The 23,041-nt window shown below is 40.6% G+C and overlaps 1 protein-coding gene across 1 annotated transcript in view; it reads left to right on the forward strand.

Annotated features, from left to right (window-relative positions):
* The window catches only part of dgat1b (diacylglycerol O-acyltransferase 1b), a 29,962-nt gene extending 9,732 nt beyond the window's left edge, over nt 1-20,230 (forward strand). The window contains exons 5-17 of the mRNA XM_050046991.1: nt 3,641-3,693; nt 4,223-4,328; nt 11,973-12,101; nt 12,495-12,560; nt 12,675-12,778; nt 13,376-13,414; nt 13,628-13,669; nt 13,795-13,839; nt 15,260-15,372; nt 15,670-15,735; nt 16,212-16,299; nt 17,120-17,182; nt 18,930-20,230. Of these exons, the coding sequence (XP_049902948.1) occupies nt 3,641-3,693; nt 4,223-4,328; nt 11,973-12,101; nt 12,495-12,560; nt 12,675-12,778; nt 13,376-13,414; nt 13,628-13,669; nt 13,795-13,839; nt 15,260-15,372; nt 15,670-15,735; nt 16,212-16,299; nt 17,120-17,182; nt 18,930-19,079 (1,064 nt within the window). The 3' untranslated portion in view covers nt 19,080-20,230. The remainder of the gene's footprint in view (nt 1-3,640; nt 3,694-4,222; nt 4,329-11,972; nt 12,102-12,494; nt 12,561-12,674; nt 12,779-13,375; nt 13,415-13,627; nt 13,670-13,794; nt 13,840-15,259; nt 15,373-15,669; nt 15,736-16,211; nt 16,300-17,119; nt 17,183-18,929) is intronic.
* The last annotated feature ends 2,811 nt before the right edge of the window (nt 20,231-23,041 follow it).

The following is a 23,041-nucleotide window of genomic DNA, read 5'->3' on the forward strand; positions in this document are numbered from 1 at the left end:
TTAACTCTAATTGGCAACTGGGTGGCGCTATAACAACAGAAAAATGCTTAAAAATGGTTAAAATGCGACCGATCGCTGTGGCTCCCCCTGTGGCCCAATGTTTTTTTGTTTTTTTTTTCTTCTAATTTTTGGTATGACTAAGTCATGGTATGGTATGCTGTACATATTCATGGAAACTGTCAGTGTGTCATTCTGTCAGTCAGTCATTCTGTCTGTCCCACGTTTTTCTACTCACTGACGTGGTCAATCTATGTGAAACTGCACACAGGCATTGAGGATTGGCATAGGTAGAAGGTGACAAAGCTACTTTTTCCAAACATGTACATGTGCAACTGTTCACTAAATGGGTATGGACTAGTTATGGCTAATGTGTGACCTGCATGCTACCAAAGTGGCTAATTTTCATGTTATTTTAGGCGCATCAGCTGATGTCCTCTACTCTTATTTTCATATCCTCTAAGCTTCGATAAATCACAGATATTTCTCACTAAAGTTTCCATGTCCAACACTGGTATTCCTTATTGTGCAAATAAACCTTTTATAAAGTTAGTTAACATTTCTTGGTGCAAGCTATTTACCAAATTATGCTTTTCAAAAAAAAAAAAAAAAATGATGAGGGTAAAATTGGTAATGTCAAAAAGTGGTGGCGACATGTCCCTAGCATCCTTAGTGTAAATGACACGTGTGCTTGTGCATGATTGGCTTGCTTTATGAACAAATCTGGATCACATGAAAAATGGTTTTGCTTGGAAGGCATCGGTTTTCTCTCTGAACCTCCTTGTCTCTCTTCATAGAACCAAATACACCATGAAGTCAAAAACAAGCATGTGACTGCACCATTAAACAAGTTGATTTGGAATGGCAATGCTGATGGATAGATGCACTGATGACAGAATGATAAGACCCAGTAATCAAAATGTCTGACAGTTAACACATCTGCTCACTCGAGATTAGATTGATTGACATGCTAATGCACTGATTAGGGTCTTAAAATGGAACAATTGCTGCAATTATGTGCCATCAGTGTGGCTCAGCCTGGTCTAGTCAGGGTAATGAGCAATCTACATAGCTGTGGTTTCCCTAAGTTCATTCAGCAATGAGTTACCCCGCAGTTTGAACTGACACTGCTGCAAGATTTTAAAGAAGGAGAAATCCACATACAATTCAGCCCAATTAGCTCCACACTGAATCAGGCTTTGTGGCAACAATTAATACATATTAAAGTGCACATTAAAGCTGTAATTGATAACTTTTTCGTATTTGCTGAAACTGAGAAAGCAGGTTTGCACAGTGCTTCTTATTTTGGTTGACCGTTTCCAACATGGCGGACAGGTCACAAACTCTCATTTTACAGCTAATTAGTCAGAATATAGTGAATATAGTGTTTATGCAAATATCATACAAAGGTTTTTTTTGTTTTTGTTTTTTTATAAAAGTTACCTACCACAGCTATAAATAAACCGGACTAGGTCAAAACCTAGTACATGACTGGGTCGTGTAAGAAACACCAGAGGGCTCTAATTTGAAATGAGGTCATGAGGTTTATGTTGCCTGAGCCCACAGGAACAATGCTCTGCGACGCTTTTCTTTTTTTCTCAGAGTGAGGATTAGAATATATGCAGTTCACATAATCTGGACTAAATTCATATATGTATGCTTGAAGATCCATGCATTACTATAAGTGTATGTCATATTAAAACTATTGCAATGGTCAAAGTTGTCACAGTCAAATTTAAGGTGTGTTGATTGATTCATGTCGTCACCTCATGCATTGAGTAACATGACAAGTTAACGTTCCACCTCAGAAGTCGCCAGCAGTCGGCCCAGTGAATTAAGTTATTTTTTCTCAGACTCCAGCTGCTGTGAGAGGCAGCAAAACATCCTTTATTTTATAGCCACAGTTTACTAATAAAACTCTTCACAGTATGAACAGTGGTTACATGAGCCTCAAAACCAGCCACAACTCAGCCCTGAGCAGAGTGACCGTCCTCTACTGACCAATCAGACTGCAGTGTTCACAGCTCCACCTTTTAGTACCAGATCTGTGTGCTAGGTACCCCAACAGAGGGGGGACCAAACATGGGGACGGTACGGAACGGTTCCATTGGTACCATCCACAACTTTTCACAGTGGAAACGGCAAAAAAAGCGTACTGAACTGAACTGAACTGAACTGAACTGTACTGCTCAGTGGAAACAGGGCTATAGACACAGTCACACAGCAAAAGTGACCTGCTTCCTCTTGAGCTGTAGCCACTGATCAAGCTCTGTTTTGCTCAATTTAACACAACCCTCCTCTCCCCTCTTCAGCTCCGGTCAGTGATGTATCATTATGTCCCTGCATGACTGGTGGAGGCTGCATAGCCATCGACCACAATCAGAGCCAAGTTCCACTAGTATCATTCATTCATTCATTCATTTTCCATAATTGCTTATCCTGTTGGCGGGCTGGAGCCTATCCCAGCTGACATCGGGTGAGAGGCGGGGTACACCCTGGACAGGTCGTCAGACTATCACAGGGCTGACACATAGAGACAGACAACCATATAGAGTCACCAATTAACTTGCATGTCTTTGGACTTTGGGAGGAAGCCGGAGTACCCAGAGAAAACCCACACTGACACGAGAAGAATATGCAAACAGAAGGGCTCCCCCACCCTGGGTTCAAACCATGAACCCTCTTCCTGTGAGGCGACAATGCAAAGCACTGCACCACCGTGCCGCCCAACCAATATCAATAGTTTGTAAATTATCCCAGTGGTGCCTATTACCAAAAGGAGAGTGGCGGCATCCATTGGACATGGTAACACGTTCTGGTCAATAACGTTACACGTACATTTTTAGGCTTGTCTGTCATTCAGACATGGCTCTTCTTTACACAAATTAGTAAGGCGTTCCTCTCTTTTCTCTGTCCATAACTGCCATTTTGACCGCGGTTGGCTAGTTAGCTAGCTAGCTTGCTAATTACGCCATGCTTTTATGCTAACATTACAAAGTTGCAGCCAAAAATGGAGCACTAGAAACTTACTTTCATTCCAAACCATTTTTGGCTCTCAATCCAGTACGTTCTTTTTTTGTTTTTTGGTTGTTTTATTCCTAAAATCCGAATATTGTAGCTGTTTAATACAAAGCAAGTTCTCTTTTTTGAAGTGTGTGTGTATGTGTGTGAACACGCTCAATTGCCTTGTCACTCTAACTAACTAGCAGTTGGCGTGTGCCTGTGCAACACATATGCTCTGTTAGTGCTGGCTCATTTCTTTCATCAGGTGCCACTGTTTAATCATGTGAGACTGTGTGTGTGTGTGTGTGTGTGTGTGTGTGTGTGTGTGTGAGAGAGAGAGAGAGAGAGAGAGAGAGAGAGAGACAGCGTGTTTTATGTGTGAGGCAGCAGGGAGTTGCTAAAAAGGCAGGCGTAAATCTTAATTCACTTAAATACCCAACTTGAGACCAAACCAGGACACACATTAGACTTGAAGCCAACGAATCTTAACTAATACTGCTTTGAAAAGAATGATCTAAATAAAGAAACATCCATAGTCAGACTTTGATCCCGCAGAGACTCTTCAGAAGTGGCTTTGTAAGAAATGTAATCTGGATTGTTTCATGGAAACTGACATGAATCTGTCGTTGTGTTTTGACAGTGTCCAACGTGTTCATTCTGGTGGCTCTCTACACAGAAAGGCAGCTGTCGAAGGTGAGTGGAGAGACCCCTGCTTGCACTCCAACATCAGAGCGCTGTGGATTTTAACTGTTGAATTCGGAGCACTTTCACAACTCCCAGGAGGGATTATTTTTCTAAAAACTGTTCACTAAAACCGACTGAGTAGCTGACCCTCCCCAGTTGCAACCGCAAATGTTAAATGGTAAAATGAGGAATTAGTTTCACCATCTGCATTTAGGGCATATTCAGTTATGCTCTGTCTGTTTGGCATGAATATGGAACATTGCAAGCTTTTTAAAACTTTAGTAGGCCACCATAACTTGAAATGTGGTTTGGTTTTATTCCAGAGAGCTGTTCAGAAGCAAAGCAAAAAATATTTACAGTTTTTATGTTTAGCTGCTGTATTCCTATTGTTTTTAGAATAAGCTCGACAACAAATGACTGTAAACTGAGTAAAGGCAGTTAGTCGGGTGATGATGGTTTAGATTAAACTTGTTGTCTTTAAGATTTAATGTTAAAAAAAAAACTCCTGCTGTCCCTCTTTGCCTCTCTTTCTACCCAGGGCTCATTCTCTGAACTTGTGGGATTTCTGGTCCATTGCATTAACATGGCAATCATGCTAACATTCCCTGCTGCACTGGTCCTACTGGTCCCCTCCATGACCCCAGGTAAAATGTTGTTTTTACTGTTATCAAAATACCATCTCTGCAGCCTTGCTGCTACCTGCTGTTCATAACGACAAGCAGTCGACTAAAATAGTAGCATCCAAACCATTATCCATTCATTGGTAGTTAACAGAGTTGCCATGTGTATAAAACAGAAAATAATGTAATTTTAATAAAGATTAAGGGGACATTCACATCCTTGCCCTTCAGAGAAACAGTCGACCAGTTTGATAGTGCAGTAAAAGGCATCCCTTATACCGAGCCATAATTGGAGTCGGTTAGTGGTAATGGACCAGTTGGTCATGACTGGATTATTTCCAGCTGGCTCTGAGGAGAAAAGAGGAGAGGAGACGAGAGGAGGGGAGAGGGGAGAGGAGAACAGAGAAGAAGCGAAAGACAGGAAAGGAGAGATGCCAAAGTGGGTGTGGTTAACAGTACGGGGTCATCCAAGGGTCACCTTCCTCTGTCTTCATCAGGCTGCCTGACAGAAACCATGGCCGCCCTCCACAAGTGACACAACTCATCTGTGATAAATTAGCAACACTTTACACAACCATGTTACACCAGCACACTGTACTTCTCAGAGTGATTCAGTCAAAACCTTATAGATCCAGTTTTTAAAAAAGATTACAGATTACTAGTTAATCAGGATGGGTATCTAATGTAACTTTCATATTCGAGTACACACATTAGATTATTATAGAGTACTTGTAAAAAACATAAATAACGCAAGAATGGGAATGTAAATTAGCCAATGACGGAAAACAAGTGCAGTTTGAATTATATTTATTGAAAAATTAGGCTTCAGTCAGCCGATTAAACCACAAATTCAAATTTAACACAAAAAATAAGCAAACTTTCTGATGCTGCCGTTACAAAGGTTAGATGCTGTGGAGTCTGGAGTCGCACTCCTCCCAGTCAGTTGAATGTCTGCCCTGGTTAGCAAAAGCTGGGTGTGTGTTTTACATTGAACTGTCCATTGAATGCATCACCTCCAGGGGCTTACAGCATGACAGTACATATAGAGTTAACATCATTCAGGAAATTAATAACAGTACACTGACTTATTGGGTACATCGACCAGCACTAAGTTACTATACAACTTTTATTTGAAGTCTGTTCTATATGGCTTAATATTTTCAATCGATCCTTTGCAATGTTTTTCAAATAAAGCTGTCTGAAGTCTCATTTCAAAGGTTAATCTTTCCATAATATAAATTTCATGCATCACATTAAACCAGTCAATTAAAGTGGGAGGTTCTTAATTTAGCCATTTTGTAATTATTGCTTTTTTACAGGCAACCAGCATTATTCTATCCAACTTTTACTTTTCCCCAAGCCATCTTGCTTGCACTGTGGTAAAAGTAAAATGAAGGACCTCTACCAAGGATACATATTTTGGACATAATGAACTTGAAAATATTTCACGGCCAAAGTCGCATTCCTCACCTAACCCATAAACGTTTCACAGTAGAAGTGTTTCACACCTTTGACATAATATATTTAGCTCAGATTTTTGGCACAGTCTCAGTCCTGTTTTCATCAAACATCAGTTGGGACACAACCTTTATCTTTACCTTGTCCATGAGACAGACAGATGAGTGAGTTCCTGGTGTCATTTTGCACACATTCTAATGTTTATTTGGTCCAAGAAAATTACTGTTTTAATTCTCCGCTCCTCTCCTGTTTTGGTATATTTCCTTTCCTCTCCTCTCATCTGTTCTCTCACTGGGAGGTGAAGGCGTAAAGGAGTCAGTCCATCTGTCTGTCTGTTTTCCTCTCTGCGCTGCTGTTCACACAGGAAGGGCAATGACAGAGGGCAGGTGTTTGTGTGTGTGTGCATATGTAGCAATATGTGTGTGCATCTACTGTACACTGTTAATGCAACCAGTATTCAGCCATTCAGCAAGGACCTGATATCAAGCTTCATTTCAAACTGTTTTAAATTTCTTTTGAGGAATACTGGAGTGATGAGGGGAACCTGATCTCTACTGATGTCCTTAATTGTGTGCAGGTCTGCTACAAGGAATTCTTGGGTTCAGAATGAACAATAGGGAGTAGCTGTGTTTTTCTGAGTTTGATTCTATACACTTCTCAGTATAGTCAGACAATCTACGGTGTACATACAGTGTAGCCCTGCATACTTGATGTGTTCTTAAGTAGGTGTAAATGCACTGTAACACTCTGCTCATGCAGCCACTATTTAGCACTCTACATTAACCAGTGTGCTGCTGTACAATGAGAGGTGTGAAACTGTTTTGTTGAACTCTGTTTCTCTGTCATAAAACCTACAGCTCGCCAATGTTCTGATGAAGCAACTGACAGAAAGCAGCAAGTAAAATATGAGGGAGCAGGTGTATGGCACTCTGACAGCTCTCAGAGGCCACGTCTACATTGGATATGGGTCACGCAAACAGTATATTCTGTTCAGATATTCCAAATTTCCAAATTTAGCATTTCCCCATTCAGGCGTGGTTACGCCGGCATTATTCAGATTTTAAAAACATTATTTGGGCATGTATACAGTGCATTAGGAATATGTGTCTCAACTGGGGGTTTCACCACAGTTTGCAACACACAACCTCTTGCCTGTTTAAGGTCAGCTTTGTGCGTTGTCATGGATATGTTGTGTGCAAACCACCAACAGTTTGCAAGGCTGGTGCAGAGATGCATGCCCAAAAGAAAAGCTGGCATTTCTGGTCAGAAGCACAAGAAGCACACCTACATCATTAAAGACTTTGATGTCAACAGGTTTCTGATATGCGCAAATATCGCAACACCGACCTTTTCGAGGAGGTGGTTGAAGGAATGAAAGAGGGAGGCTGTGTTTGCACGGTCTTAACAAGTCCGCCACCGATGGAAAACTTTGAAAAAATCCTATTTTGATGCAAAGAAGAAAAATAACAAGCGGCTCCAGCCATTCCACTTTTCTAGATTTTGACGTGATAAACGACATGTTAGAGCACAACATGTTACTCAGAGTTTGCACGGCTGCATGTACAAGGGAGTGTTAGTGAAATATTAATTTTTATTAGCCGTGTAAACAGCTAAGTAGGAATATTGTGGTTTTTGGAATAAGGATGAAAAATGTAATGTTTTGTGCGTGTAAACGTAGTCAGTGTGATGAGTGAGAGAAGCAGAAATCCTCTGCACAGCAAAACAATTCACACAGGTGCTGCTGCTCAAACATAGTGTACCTTTTTAGGCTCCTAAGGTCACATCTCAGATCCAAACCTAGACAATGATCCGTGTCGCACAGGCTTGAAAGGGAGGTGTGTCAAATTGAGTAATCTGAGGTACATGCAGTAGGTATCATGTTCATATCATATCTAGCAGTATAACGTTTTTTTTTTGTTTTTTTTTGTTACCTGTCACTCCAGACTGTTGTCCATGTCTGTATAATTTTATGCCTCTGCACCGGAGATGCCGTGGCTGAAGTGTTATACAATACAACATTTCAAAAACACCTTGAGGGGATTTCTTTCTTTGGCACAATTGCCACTAAAACTCGAGAATAAACTTATTAGAATCAAGGTCAAGGTCACTGTGACCTTACAAAACACGTTTTTGGCCATAATTCAAGAATTCATACACAGATTAGGACAACATTTCATACAAATGTCTAACTGGATAAAATTATGAATTGATTGAACATTTTATATCAAAAAGGTCAAAGGTCAGCTTCACTGCGACATCTTAATGTTCTGCATAAATACATTTCTGGCCATTATTCAACATCATATCTCAGGAACAGAAGGGGAGACATTTGGTCAGATACTGAATTGGTGACACTAATCTTGGGTATCCATCTTGAAACTCATGAAACTAGATTCTGTGTGGCCGGGGGGTAGAGGACGTGAAGCATCCACATCATCGCTACATATGACTCTGGACAGACCTGAACGTAAACTGTAACTGCAACTTAACCAGAGGCACACAACCTCGAGGTGGTAATTCTAGTTTTTCCAGTAATCTGATTGGTCAGAGTTGGAGCACGTTAGCTGTCAGCATAAGTTACCACAGTTATTTATCACAGGAAAAAGTGAACCAGCTTCGTAGTACTGAAAACCCAGGGTTAACTTTGAGGTTACCTCTCTAACCCCTAACCCTGCTCTGTAGCGCAGGCTTCAAGTCTTTGTCAGTCTGGAGTCTGCTGGCAGAGAAAAACAACTTAAAATAGTACAGTCAGATTTTTAAAAACTTCAACATGGATGGTTTTGAGTTTAAAGACACATTCATGGCTTCGGTGGGAAACTGTGAGAGGGTGATAATTGGCTCCTCTGGTATGTTTTTTCTCACCTAAGCTCCACCTCTCTGTGTTTCTATGATTACTATGTACAGTATTCACATTTGGAGCCAATCTAGTTGTCTCAAAGCCACATAGAGCCAAAGAGGCAGATGGTTAATGGATAAGATCTGCTGTGGTTTGATGCCAGGTGTGCTAACCTCCACCTCACCCTGTTGGCACAACAGTTTTTATTAGTGTGTTTGTTTGTGCACATGTATGACTGTGTGTGGGTATATGCTTGTTGGTGTGTGTCTTCCTCTCTGTTCAGCATGATCCTCTGCTATCAAGCATATGGTGAATATTGATAAAGTCCCTGGTAGGCAAACTGCTCAGTTGGCCTGCGTTTGTGTGTCCGTGTGTCTGTGTGTCTGTGTGAGTGCACACTAAAAGATTTCAAAATAAATTCATTAATCTCACATCAAGTATTTTTTTTTTTTTTAATATTGACTCCCAAAAACCGACACTGACACAGTTTTAAGTGCACGTGCACACACACACACACACACACACACACACACACACACACACGCACACAATGGAAAACACGGCGACTGTATAATAATGTCCTTGGCATAGTTAGCCTGCTCTCATACAGATGATTTATTTTACTGGGCTTGTTTTGCTGTTTGTTCAAGATCAAATGACGTCCTTTCTTCTTCTCTTCTCCTTCCTTTCCCCACTCTTTAAATCTTCCCTTCTCTCTCTTTGTTTTTCTCTTGCTCTCCATTCTGTCCCTATTTCTCCTCCTCCTCTCACCTCCTCTATGTGTTTGTCCTGTATCTCTGTGTGTGTATCTATCTGTAGCTTTACATGTTTCATTTTATTTTATTTTATGTTCTTGCATCTGGTACTTTGGGTCTAGGAAATAACTTTACAAATAACATTTATTATTATTATTATTAATATTAGCATCGGTATTAATTAATTGTTTATCATTTATTATTATTAATCTCCTTCTTACACTTTGTGCTCACTTTCTCCTCAATCAATCGATCAAATTCTATCTACAAAGCACCTTTCAAACAAGTCAATGCACTTCAAAGTGCTTTACAAGGCATTGACAAAAAGGATATTAAAGATTCACAGCAGTGTGAAGGATTTAAAGGGATATATTGGCAGCAGTGCAATATAATATAATAAGTAGGGCTGTCAAAATAACACATTAAGTCAGTTAAATAATTACAGAAAAAACTGCACTTTAAAAAATTTACGCTGATTAATTGCATGCTGTAGTGCAGTTTGACCTGGTGCATCGTTGAAGGCCACAGTAGCTTTGTCACATGATGGAGGCAGACAAGACGACACTGTTTGGCCCATGAATGGAACATTTATATTTGACAAACACCCAGATGGAGCTGTTGATAGGAGCAACGTTCTCTGCAATTTCTGCAGTAGGGAATCTTCGTAGCATCGGGTACTGCAAGCCTGAAATATCACCTCAACACAAAGCATTTAGCAGTGAACCCAGAGGTCTGAGCTTGCACAGCCTCTGATGGTAGCATTTGCAGCCAGCCTCATCGAGCCACTCTCGACCAGGCGTTCATACGCAAACTGAGTAAGTCTACCTACTAACTCCTTTACAAAATGGTTTGCAATGGACTGCAGACCAGTTTCAGTGGTAGAGGACAAGGGGACAATTGTGTCTAAAATCCAGCAGCTTTACTACAACACATCTGCCAAAATACGAAATAAATCTAAATACTTTCACAGCAAAATTTGATGTATGTGATTCATTTAAATTAGTTAATCACAGAGCATGTAATTAATGAAATTATTTTTTTAAATTGCTTGACAGCCCTAATAATAACTAGTTTACTTTAGTGTATAATCCCCTGAAAACACAAGTCATGTGTTTTTGTTACCTTAGATTGAGTCGCTTATATCTACATAGTGAGCGGTCCTTGTAGCAGGAGGTCGACATGTTGCATCACCATGTCTCTACAGTAGCCCAGAGTTGACAAACCAAGCACTGGCTCTAGATAGGGCCATTTGCGTTTTTCGCATAAGCCACCATAATTAGCAGCCCTTCCACGACGAACAGCATTGATAAAACACCTGCTTTGTTAGCTTGTGCTAGTGAGGCTAGTGATGTTGAAGTGACGAGAAGGAGAGCAGCTCCAGACTCTGGAGATGATCCGCTAGTGCAGCGTCTAACCTATGTAACGGCAGCATCAGAAAGTTTGCTGTCTTTTCTTACGTTAACTTTGAATGTGTGGTTTAATCGGCTAATTCAAGCCTGGTTGTTCAATAGATGAATTCAGATTGCACTTGTTTTTAGTTGTTGGCCAATTTACATTCATATTCTTGTGTATGTGTGTGTGTTTGTTTTGGGTTTTTTTGGGGTGGGGGGGGGTTTGCGAGTGCTCTATAGTAATTTCCTGCGAGTACTTGAATAAAGACATTGCCTAAAATGCCCATCCCAGTTAACTAGTAATCTGTAACCTATTAGATTTTAAAAGTAACCTTTTCCAACACTTCACATCAGGGAACTTTTCTTAAAACTGGATCTATAAGGTTTTGACTGACTCACTCTGAGAAGTACAGCGTGCTGATGTATCATGTTGTGTAAAGTGTTGCTATGGTTTCTGTCAGGTAGCCTGATGAAGACAGAGGAAGGTGACCCTTGGATGACCCTGTACTGTTAACCACACCCACTTTGGCATCTCTCTTTTCGCGCCTTTCCCTCCTCCACCCTTCTCTTTGTTAAGTGTTTTTACTGGTTTTAAACACAGGTCTGTTTGTCTTGGAGAGGAAGAGACAGAGGATAATTTGGCTCCCGGTACAAACTTCCCGAACAATGAACACTGAGGGAATTCAAAGTAGAAGTTTCAGCTGGTTGTAATCTGCAATCCTCACTGCTAGATGCAACTAAATCACCCTAAATCTTACACACTGTTCCTTTAGAAATAGTAAAATGTTAATAACATAAAAGAGCAACAACAATTAAACATAAAACGAGTTAAATAAATTAAGATGACAATAAAATCAGCTTAAATGAATAATAAAATTATAAAACACCACATAAAATCCAAATTACATGTATTGGTTTTTAGTTTCTATATTATTAGAAACAGCTAAGAGAGAAGAAGCTTCCTGGTTCATAGACTAAAAGCATTTCTGACAGGTAGTCTGATGCAAATCAATATAAAAACTAACATGTAACGAGTGTAAAGACAGAACATGTCTAATGTGTGCGCCCCTTTTGGTCTCTTCATCTCTCAATCCTCTCCTCACTTCCTCCCTCCTTTTTTCTACCCTCTTTTGGTTTCCCCTTATCCCTGCTTCTAATCCTCCCATACAGTGCATCAGTTGGTTACATGTTGTCACATTATCACATCTCTGTTTCTCTGTTATAACAGTTGGCGGTGCCTTCACTCTTGGTACTTACACCATCCTCTTCCTAAAGCTTTACTCCTATAAGGACGTCAACATGTGGTGCAGAGAGCTGAGCACTGCCAAGGCCAAGACACTGGCCAGGTCGCTGTCTTGTAAGTCACAAACACACAGACATATTTTGGCCGGGGAGGGGTTGCTTACTAAATTTAACACCTAATTGAGAATGGTTCTTTGCTCAGTTTCTGTGTATGTTTCAAATTTCTTACCCAAAATGAACTCAGCCCCCTTGCTCATGCTGTTACAGTGACATCTAATGGCAGATAGTGGATCCTGCAGCTCTTAGATAAAATGGAAGTTTGACAGTTACAGGAACTGTCGCAGGACTGTGTGGAAATTTGATTGTGTAACAGAAGTTGTTGCACGTCAACATCCACACTTAATTGCATTAAATTATTTTCTCTGCATTTGTATGAAACTGACTGATAAAAAACAATGTTGCCTGACACTTACTTTGTCTCATTTGTTTGTGTGAATTCTGCCCAAAGGTCCGTCCGCACAGCATCTCAAAGGCAACCGTGAGGTGTGTTACCCTGGCAACCTCACCATCAGAGGTACCCAAATACACCCTTCTTGTGTTTTTATGAAGTTTTATTGATAATGTCTCTACCATGTTCCACTGCCTCTGTTTTATGTGTTTCATTTTGGCGTCCTCTCCATCTCTGTAGACATGTACTACTTTGTCTTTGCTCCAACTCTGTGCTACGAGCTCAACTTCCCCCGCTCTCCTAATATTCGCATGGGTTTCCTGCTGAGGAGATTGTTTGAGATGGTGAGGAAATATCTCATGTCAGCATCAGCCAGAAAACAACACCTTTGCTGTAGCTGTATGTTCAAGTCAAAAAGCACTCCCCCCACCTTTTCCTGTTAGTGATTGATCCAAGTGCTCTGGGGTATTTTTGTCTATGCTCTCACAATTTTACAAGCATCTCCCAAAAAAGTACTAAAGAGCAAGAACACCTGCACAGCTTTTAACAGCCGAGTGTTTGCTTTGCATGCTGGTGAAGAGGGTGATGAATTAAAAGAAATGCTGCTTATTTAAGGGAAAATACTGGGTTTTTGTTTTTTTAGTTTTTGCCATCATTATTAGCGGTTTATATAATATTTTACACATAAAATTAAATGCTTAAATTTGGGGACATGGTGATGCCACGGTCCAAAAAGGGCAAAGAACGTAAGCAGTCAGACAATCAGACATGTAAACCACCTCTGTTCTAACAGTTTAGTAGAATTACAGTCCAGTAATGATATATAACTAAAAAAAAAGATCTTTAAAAGTTAAAAAAAAGTCTGAATGTTTTTTTATCTAATGCGATCCCCATCTCCTCTGTCGATCGCTCACTTTATTGATGTGTTTCTTTGTCCCCAGCTGTTCCTCATCCAGATGTTAGTTGGTCTCACTCAACAGGTACGTCCTATAATGTAATCCAAAGGTAATGTGTGGTGCTGTATTTGACTGTCCATTCACATTGCATTAATGACATGATTTTAGGTGTTTGTGTGATCATATTGCCTCTATTGCACAAACTGTGGAAGAACTACGGAAAAATGACTCTAAACATGAAGACAATATGTAAAATTCCCAGTTATGTCTGAATGCTGCTTTTTGTTTTCTCATCAGTGGATGATTCCCATCATTCAGAGTTCCATGAAACCACTAGAGGTGAGTAAGACAGAATGCTAGTGACGCTTATACTGCACAAAACAACATTGCATTGTGCTGTTTTCAAATGCAAAGTGCTGCTGTGCATCATTTGTTAATCTATGAGTGTCTCCTCTCCTCTGTAGGACATGGATCTGTCCAGGATGACTGAAAGACTTCTAAGATTAGCTGTGAGTAAAAACATACATAAATATAGTACTACTTGTGGACACTCACGCTGTGTGTCTTCATGCTTGCTGTGACTTTAAGACCAGAACATAAAATATCACATTTCTTCGGTCCGGCGGCAGTGCACAGCCTCAAACACTCGCCTCTCAATGGGCACAATTGGGAAAAAAAAGGCAGACACTTATAAAAAAAAAAGTGCTCTTCAGCCTAAGAGAAGATCATGCTACAACTACAGTCACCGGACACTTTATTAGTTACACATTCTAGTACCAGGTTCGACCCCCTTTTGCCTTCAGACCTGCCTTAATTCTTGGTGTCATGGATTCAACAAGGTGCTGGAACATTCCTCAGAGACTTTGGTCCATATTGACATGATGACATCACACAGTTGCTGCAGATTTCCAGAATCTCCCGTTCCACCACATCCCAAAGGTGCTCTGTTGGACTGAGATCTGGTGACTGTGGAGGCCATTGGAGTACAGTGAACTCATTGTCATGTTCAAGAATCCAGTTTGAGATGATTTGAGTTTTGTGACATGGTGCGTTATCCTGCTGGAAGTAGCCATCAGAAGATGGGTACACTGTGGTCATAAAGGGATGGACACGGTCAGCAACAATACTCAGGTAGGCTGTGGTGTTTAAACCATGTTCAGTTGGTATTAAGGGGCCCAAAGTGTGTCAAGAAAATCTCCCCCATACCATTACACCACCACCACCAGCCTGAACCGTTGACACAAGGCAGGATGGATCCATGCTTTTATGCTGTTTACACCTAATTCAACAAGACATTTTGGCTCACTGGATATTTTCTCTTCTTCGGACCATCCTCTGTAAACCCTAGAGATGGTTGTGTGTGAAAATCCCAGTAAATACTCAGACCAGCCCATCTGGCACCAACAACCATGACACGTTCAAAGTCACTTAAATCACCTTTCTTTTCCATTCTGATGCTCACGTTCAAAGTCACTTAAATCACCTTTCTTTTCCATTCTGATGCTCAGTTTGAGCTTCAGCAGGTCGTCTTGACCATGTCTACATGCCTAAATGCTGCCACGTGATTGGTTGATTAGCTATTTGCGTTAACAAGCAGTTGAACAGCCGGTGAGTGTATAACACTGCTCCACAGCCACTGTAGCGGCTAATAAATACATTATCAGAATCAAAATCACATTTTTGTTGCACTGATGTTTTACCAAATGTTACTATTACACAAATGAAGGATTACATGGGTTACACACTGCTTATTGTCATGTAAAGTTATTCATCACTGTAACAAGAGTATGTTATCTCACCATGACTTTGTTGAGAGTATAGACAGGAAACATGCTTGAGTTTTGCAACAGGCTTTTGCTAACAGTTAGTTTGGACATCTCCTCTTAAATGTCTCACAGTCATATATGTTGTCCTCTAACCCTTCTCCAGGTTCCTAATCACTTGCTGTGGCTGATGTTTTTCTACTGGTACTTCCACTCGTCTATGAACTTCACCGCTGAGCTGCTGCGCTTTGGAGACAGACAGTTCTACAGAGACTGGTGGTAAGTGTGTGTGCATGTGGTGGGAATGGATTTGCATGCATACTCATGAATGGAAAAATGTAAAAGAGAAGGTATGATGGTGGATCATTTCATTACTGTACAAAGCTAATGGGGGGAGTCACTTTATGCATCCCACCTTTTCTGCATTGCAGGATAATTACTATTTGTTCATCTTCTCCTGCATGACGACAAAGATTTTAGGCTTTTTCATGTTCATCATTATTGATAAAACTGCCTTAGATCAATTGTTTAAACCCTGTAATGCTTCAACACTGTATTTGCTGACTTTTCTTTCAGGAACTCTGAGACAGTGACATATTTCTGGCAGAACTGGAACATCCCTGTACACAAGTGGTGTCTACGGTGAGTTATTCACACACTAACACACTGAGAGGGAGCAATGAAATTTATAGAAGTGAACACAGGGGACAGCGGTGGGTTTGATGCAGGGAGACAGACTTAACAAGGCACACTGATGTATTTGGGAAATTGATTCATCTGGCTGCGAGAGAGTAAGTGCTGGTAATAAATACGGTGCCTGCAGCTAGTTCCACATGCACTAACACAGCAGCAGGAGCAAATGCAGTGAGGTTATATTAAACAAGACAAAGCAAATGAAATGCTACTTAAAGCCTATTACCTTTGAATTCCTGTCAGGGAGGGAGAATTACAGCACATATGAGAGTTTAGATGTTTCAACATATCGTATCACACATTAGGTAAACAAATACTAAACGACTGACAAAACAAATAAGTCTTTATCAGTGGGTTTGACATCCTGGTTTACAGTAAATGTCCATCCATCCATTTCAGCATCTGTTCTTTTGTCTGTCTTGCAGCCACTTCTACAAGCCACTGCTGAGGAAAGGATTTAGTAAAATAGTCAGCCAATCAGCTGTCTTCTTCTTGTCGGCTTTCTTCCATGAGGTAAGAGCTGAGACCAAGACCACTTTCACTACCTACGTTGAATCCTCTTTCAGGTTCTTGTGCAAAATCTTAGGGTGTTTTCACATATATAGTCTTTTTAAATGAACCGAACTCAGTCCTCTGAAAGTGTACCAAAAAGTGGACCAACAGTAAAAGGGCCTCAGTTCTCCTTCTGGTCAACTTCAGCTCTGATGGGGCCTCAATCCTTTTTCTGTTCACTCTATAACCTATGTGTAATATATATTGACATAGTTTTGTTTTTACTTAAATGTGGCACTGCAGTGCGGTTATGAAGCCCCTCGCTTTCACGTGGACTTAAAATTGGAGGAAAACCTTAGTGTTTCTGTGCTGTAGACTGTTGCTGGTTGATGTATTCTGCATTCCACATCTGAAGACGTGCAGTATCTTCCGTGGACCAAACTATTCCTCGTCCTGCTTCCTTGCAAGCATTACAGGCCGACATGGTTTTGTCTGGTTTTTCAAGCATCCCAGTTCAACAGCATGTGATCTAGGGGGCTAAATACAATGGCAAAGAGCAAAGCGAGCCTGGAGCACTATGTGTTCACAAGGCACAGGTTAAGTGAACCTCACCACAGACTTGAAGCAAACCATACTCAGACCAGCTCGTATGGTTCGCTTCAGAGGGGTCTGAGTTCTCTTGGAGTGTTCACATATTTGCAAAAAAAGTTGAGTCATCACTCTGAATCTGTTCAGAGGGCTGAAAAGGACTAAATGTGAAAACACCCTTCGGTTATATTTTGTAGAGAACGCAGTTTATTTGATATAATGATTTTTGTCTCTCTGTCTGTTTTGGTGTCAGTACTTGGTCAGTGTTCCTCTCAGGATGTTCAGACTTTGGGCCTTCATGGGCATGATGGCGCAGGTAAGAACCAAGACATGTCACTGATGAAATAAACTTACAACTGTGGTCGTAACAAACCTGTATATTATTTCATTTAAAACTGCATCATATGCACTGTAATCTATAGGGGTGTCGTTAATTAAAGAGTTTACATAATCTTGCCTAACATTGACTGATGTGGAATGGAAACATGTTTGTTTTTTTGTCATTTGCGATATTACTTTCTATTTTTCCACAACAGACAAAAGAGCCAAAACACCCAACTACACAATTTGTCTTTTTGACTTGGCATGGGAATTTGGTCATGGGTGTCGGTTTGAGGAAAACTAAAGCCTCAAACCACAAACAGCTGTTTCTAAACACCTTTCCCCGCTGATTTTTGACAGATAACCATTTATAAGTTTAAGAAATATGTAGCACTCTTACATGAGTGCTCTGATTAATACATTTATAGTAGATTATATATCAGGATTATGCCTCCACAATGGCAACAGCCATGGCTGAAAGCATTTGGGTTTTCCGCCCGTTCCATTCTCGTGAACTCGATATCTCAAGACAGCCTTGAGGGAGTTCCTTTCAGTTTTGCACAAACATCTAACTGGACTCAAGAATGAACTAATTAGATTTTAGTGGTCAAGGTTCGCCTCATTCTTGTGAACGCGATGTTTCAAGAAGGTCGTGTGCAGTTTCCTCAGATTTGGCACAAATGTCCTCTTGGACTCAACAATGAACTAATTAAAATTTGGTCAAAGCTCAATGTGACCTCAAAAATACCTGTTTTTGGCCATAACTCAAGACTTCATGCGCTAATTATGACAAAATTTCACACAAATGTCTAACAGTACATAATTATAAAATGATGACATTTTATATCCAAAAGGTCAATGGTCAACTTCACTGTGACATCATACAATTCTGCACAAACACTTTTCTGGCCATTACTCAACGCTATAACTCTGGAACAGAAGGAGAGACATTTGGTCAGACACTGACTCTAATCTTAGGTGCCCACCTTGAGCCTGTGCTGATTGTATAGATCTGTGCTGCTGTGTGTGAAGCATCCATGTTTTAAAATATGTAGCTTTTGCAGCAACATCTGTATTTGAGGCACTGTCAGCTGTCACGGCTTCATATGAGTCTGGACAGATACAGCTGTTAACTGCAACTTGAGTGGTTTGCGAAGGCATCCAAACACGAGGCAGTAATTCTACTTTATTGGGAGAAACCAAGCAGTTCTATGTAAAGTCATAAATTCAGCACACCTATATAACACAAATGGAACAATCCTTTGTTTCATCAACACATTTTCCTGCAACTACACGACTCATCCGTGAGTTCGGCAGTCGAATCAGGCTTCTAAGATCTAATCGTCAAATAGTCAATTATCTGAGGTCACCCTTAGTTATCTAAATACACCATTGATACTAAAAGTCAAAATAAAGACAAGTGGATTTTTTACTCCTATGGGACATTTTAAAAGGTGCTCTCTGTGTTTGGCCTTGGCTCCAGTATCATTAACTTAATTAATAACCTCATTAACACAACAAGGCATATTTGATGTATTACGGTGAATATAGCAGGACAACAGGCAGTATAATTACCTCTTGGTCTTTGCTGACTTTGTTGGTTTGTTGTTCATTAGAGTGTGCTGAGACTCAGACAACCGAAATCAGAAACAAAATGTGAGACTGTAATTAGTCATTAAAAACCCAATCTCACACTGTGTATATTTAATTTCTATTTTTTATTTTTATTTTTTACCCATTAGCTTCCATTAGCCTGGATTGCTGGTCGCTTCCTGCGGGGCGCCTACGGCAACGCTGCAGTGTGGATCTCACTCATTATTGGCCAGCCATTCGCCGTCCTGATGTACGTCCACGACTATTACGTCTTGAACTACAGACAGGAGTCTGACTAATGTACACAAACACACACATATGTACATGCACATCTACCATCTTCATCTTGTGCACTCACACACAAACACAGAAGTACCACTTGCATCCAGTGCAGCTCAACAGATATCGCCCTTTTTTTTTTTTTTGGCTTTATTTGATAGGATAGCTTTACCATTGAAGGGGTAGAGAGGAGGGGATGACATGCAGCTAAGGGCCATGAGTCAGGACCAAACCCGTAGCTGCTGCAGCAAGGGCACAGCCTCTGTACATGGGGCGCCCGCTCTATCAGGGAGCTACTGGGTGCACTAAAGGATGCTGTACTTTACACGTCAGGGTGAACTTATCACATCCTGATCATAGCATGTTTACATAAAACACTTTGGCTGTTGTATCTTCCTGCAATGTTTTTTCATCCCAGAAAAAAATGTTTTTTTAAGCTGGGAAAGATAAGAATTGCTAACATGAGGAAATATTGTAAAACTATGTTGACTCTTGAAAAACTACTGTAACGCAGGAGAGTTCAGTTCACTTCAGTATCCATTGATGTAGTCATCTAGCATTTCACTCAGGTGATTTTTCTTCCAGTGTCTTTTTAAAACCTCTCACTGCCAGTTTGCCAAATGTATAAACGCCTGCATGTGGTACTGCAGAAAAGCTTCTCTGTTTTACCAGAGAGGCTTTGCTCCTCTTCAGCCATGTGCATGGACAGTATAATGACTGTGGCTGAATTTTATCAATTGTCAAGTTGACAACATGATTCAAGTGCCTTCATAAAAGTTATGAGAGAGTTTTATGACCCACTGTGTTTCCTCTCTGTGAGCCAAAGGGGCCTGAATGTGTCTGGTTTTACTGTGAGATGGAACATCACGAGAAATGAATGGATGCTGGTAGGATTTTATAAATGTACAATATATTTTTTAATGATGTTTTACTTTGTCAGTTATGAAAAGGCCAGCATTATTGTATGTGTTTTTTCATCATAATAATACAGCACACATCCAATCGTCCAATCAGGCCAGCAATTTTCTTTTTTTGGATTACTTTTTTGCAGAAAACAGACTATGCAAATTCACTGAATTGGTGTTTTTATTGTACTTCTATCTCATTGGACTGCTGGATTATCTAAATACAATGTGTGTGTCTGAAAATAAACATTCAGAATTCAATTTAAGTCTTGTGTTTAAGAGTGTGTGTTATTTTGTGCCGATGGTTTATCAGTCTTTTGTTTTTGTTTTTTTTGCATTGTGAGTGATCATGATATTTCTCATTAGATCAAGGGTTAATCAAAATGAAAAGCTAAAGGTCGGTGTGACAGGCTCTCCTCTTTACATTGAAACTCGCACACACAGAGAGCCAGAAGAGGGAGAGCAAGGCTTTAGTAGCTACATTTGTTATACAGTGGCTGACAAATGTATGCAAACATTTATCAAATCACAATCAGTGGTACCCCTTAAAGGTTTTAATAGGGGTAACCAGATGGAGCCACTGGAAATCTTGGGGTGACACACCAAAACCAAAAGCCATAACTGAATTTAGAGAATTCAGTTATGCTGTTGTATAGGCTATGTGAAAACTATGTCAATATGTGACTTAAGAAACTGCATACTGATATGCTCTTCCACTACTTCTTAGTGCAAATTATACTCTATTTCTAATATTAAGTACAGCTTGATACAGCCTATTTGTTTTACACTATTTATTCCCAATTTTATGAATGACTATGTCTGTTATTAGACAGTTTTGTCTCTCTATTGTGTCCATACAGTCGGTTTTAATTCTCACATTCTCTTGCACTAGTTTCACTCACAGACATTGAACACACCACAAGTTAAAGCGACCATTAGTCGGTGATATTCATCATGATTAAGCTACCTACCAGGCTTAATATCAAACTTAAGACAGTGATAAACATCATTTTACCACTTTGCTACTGGGCATCTCAGCTGGAGACACAAAACTGTGGCATGAACTGTGTGTGCTTGCGCTTGTGTAGATTTGTCATCCAGAAATGTGAGGACAAGACTGTGAACCTGTATTTTGTCAGCCTGACAGTGAATTAAACAGCAAGTCTGAGGCATATCACGAAGTTTCTGTAGGCGTGTGTACGTGCTCTGCTGGTGTGACATTTGGCTAAACAATCGTCAGCGGGGATTAGAGTGTAGATGTGACAGGAGACGCGGCTTTGCAGGACACAATATAGAAAATCAGCTCACAGCAAAAAGGAACTTTATTTTCTCCATCAATCTTGTTTTTTTTTAATTCCAAGAATTTAGATTAATTATTTCCAAAAACAGGACTCAGTCAAAGGGTGAAAAGCTAGTCTGGGACATGGGCTCATGTGGGGACTCACTGGAAACATGCACACGACTGTTTGTTGAGAGATTTGTTGAGATTTTTTATTTTTTTCATAGAGTGGCAGAAAGATGCAGCATTTTCAGCATCACATTGTAAAAATGACATGTCATTTTCTTCATGGGTCATTAAAGGGGCTCTATAATAGATGTATCAGAATGGGAAACAGCGTTGGAGGCGGGGTCCTGTTTATTATTAAAGTTGCTAAGTGGCACATGAAGCCAAAAAAGTACAACCTCCGCTGTGCTTGAACATCATAGGTTCCATAGCCTCCTGCAACCCTGCGTCCTCATATGGGGACATTACATTTTGTGTTTGCAGCCACTATGTCAAATTGGCTTTAAAGCCCAGCATTTGTTCCTGGGGGCTTGGACTTTTTGCGAAACTCCAAGTGTATGATACCTGGACACAATTCTCAACATGGAGGTAGCCGAGCCAGTGGCTAGCAGCTAATGGTGCTAACTCCATAAACACCCCTAAACAACGGAAACAATTCTGCCAGAGCTAACACTGTTAACTGCTCAACATGTAGGTGGCTGAGACGACGGCTAGCAGTGGTGCTAAGAACATAAACAGCGCTAAACGGTGGCAACAGTGATGACAGAGTTAACAGTGTTAACTGCTCAACTGTGTTAACTGGAGCTGGCTGAGTTGGCAGCGAGCAGCTGACTGTGCTAACTTCATACACAGTGCTAAGAAAAGACAGTGCAAAAAGAGCTAAAAGTGTTAACTGCTCAACATGTAGGTGGCTAAGCCGACAACTAGCAGTTAACTGTGCTAACACGATAAACACCACTAGCCAAAGGTGTTAACTGCTCAACATGTAGGTGGTTGAGCCAACGGCTAGCAGCTAGTGGTGCTAACACCATAAACAGCGCTGAACAGCAGCAACAGTGGTGACAGAGCAAACGGTGTTAACTACTCAACATGGAGGTGGCTGAGCCAACAGCAGCAGCTAGTGGTGCTAACACCATATAACACTTCTAAACAACGGCAACAGTGCTGACAGAGCTAATGGTGTTAACGTCTCAACATGGAGGTGGCTGAGCCAACAGCAGCAGCTAGTGGTGCTAACACCATAACACTTCTAAACAACGGCAACAGTGCTGACAGAGCTAATGGTGTTAACGTCTCAACATGGAGGTGGCTGAGCCAACGGCTTGCAGTTAACAGTGAAAACACCATAACCAGTGCTAAACAATTGTAACAGTGCTGACAGAGCTCAATGGTGTTAAGCGGGGGGGACCAGAGGCTATGCTTCTACGACAACCCTGTCCCAATATAAGCGGTAACCGCCGTATGGGCACATATGAACTAACATGCTTGAGCAGCCAGACTTACTACAACAAACCACAGAGAAACTCAGATTACAACACACACACACACACACACAGAAGTACCATCGCTTCATTCTCTGCTCAGGACACCATTACTCCACTATATCTTTACATAGCAAATAGTGTTTGGTTGATGTATAATGCGCTGAATGTTGCATACAGAACCTTTAAAGACTCACTCTGTTGAACATAAATAATGGTGGGTGATGGTTGACAAGAGATGTGGTGAGCAAGCAATGTGTTTTTTTAGCTTGCATCTCAACAAGAGGGATATCTGCAATTATTTGTGCTAG

Source organism: Epinephelus moara, chromosome 6 (assembly GCF_006386435.1).
Source record: "Epinephelus moara isolate mb chromosome 6, YSFRI_EMoa_1.0, whole genome shotgun sequence".
Classification (NCBI taxonomy): Eukaryota; Metazoa; Chordata; class Actinopteri; order Perciformes; family Serranidae; genus Epinephelus; species Epinephelus moara.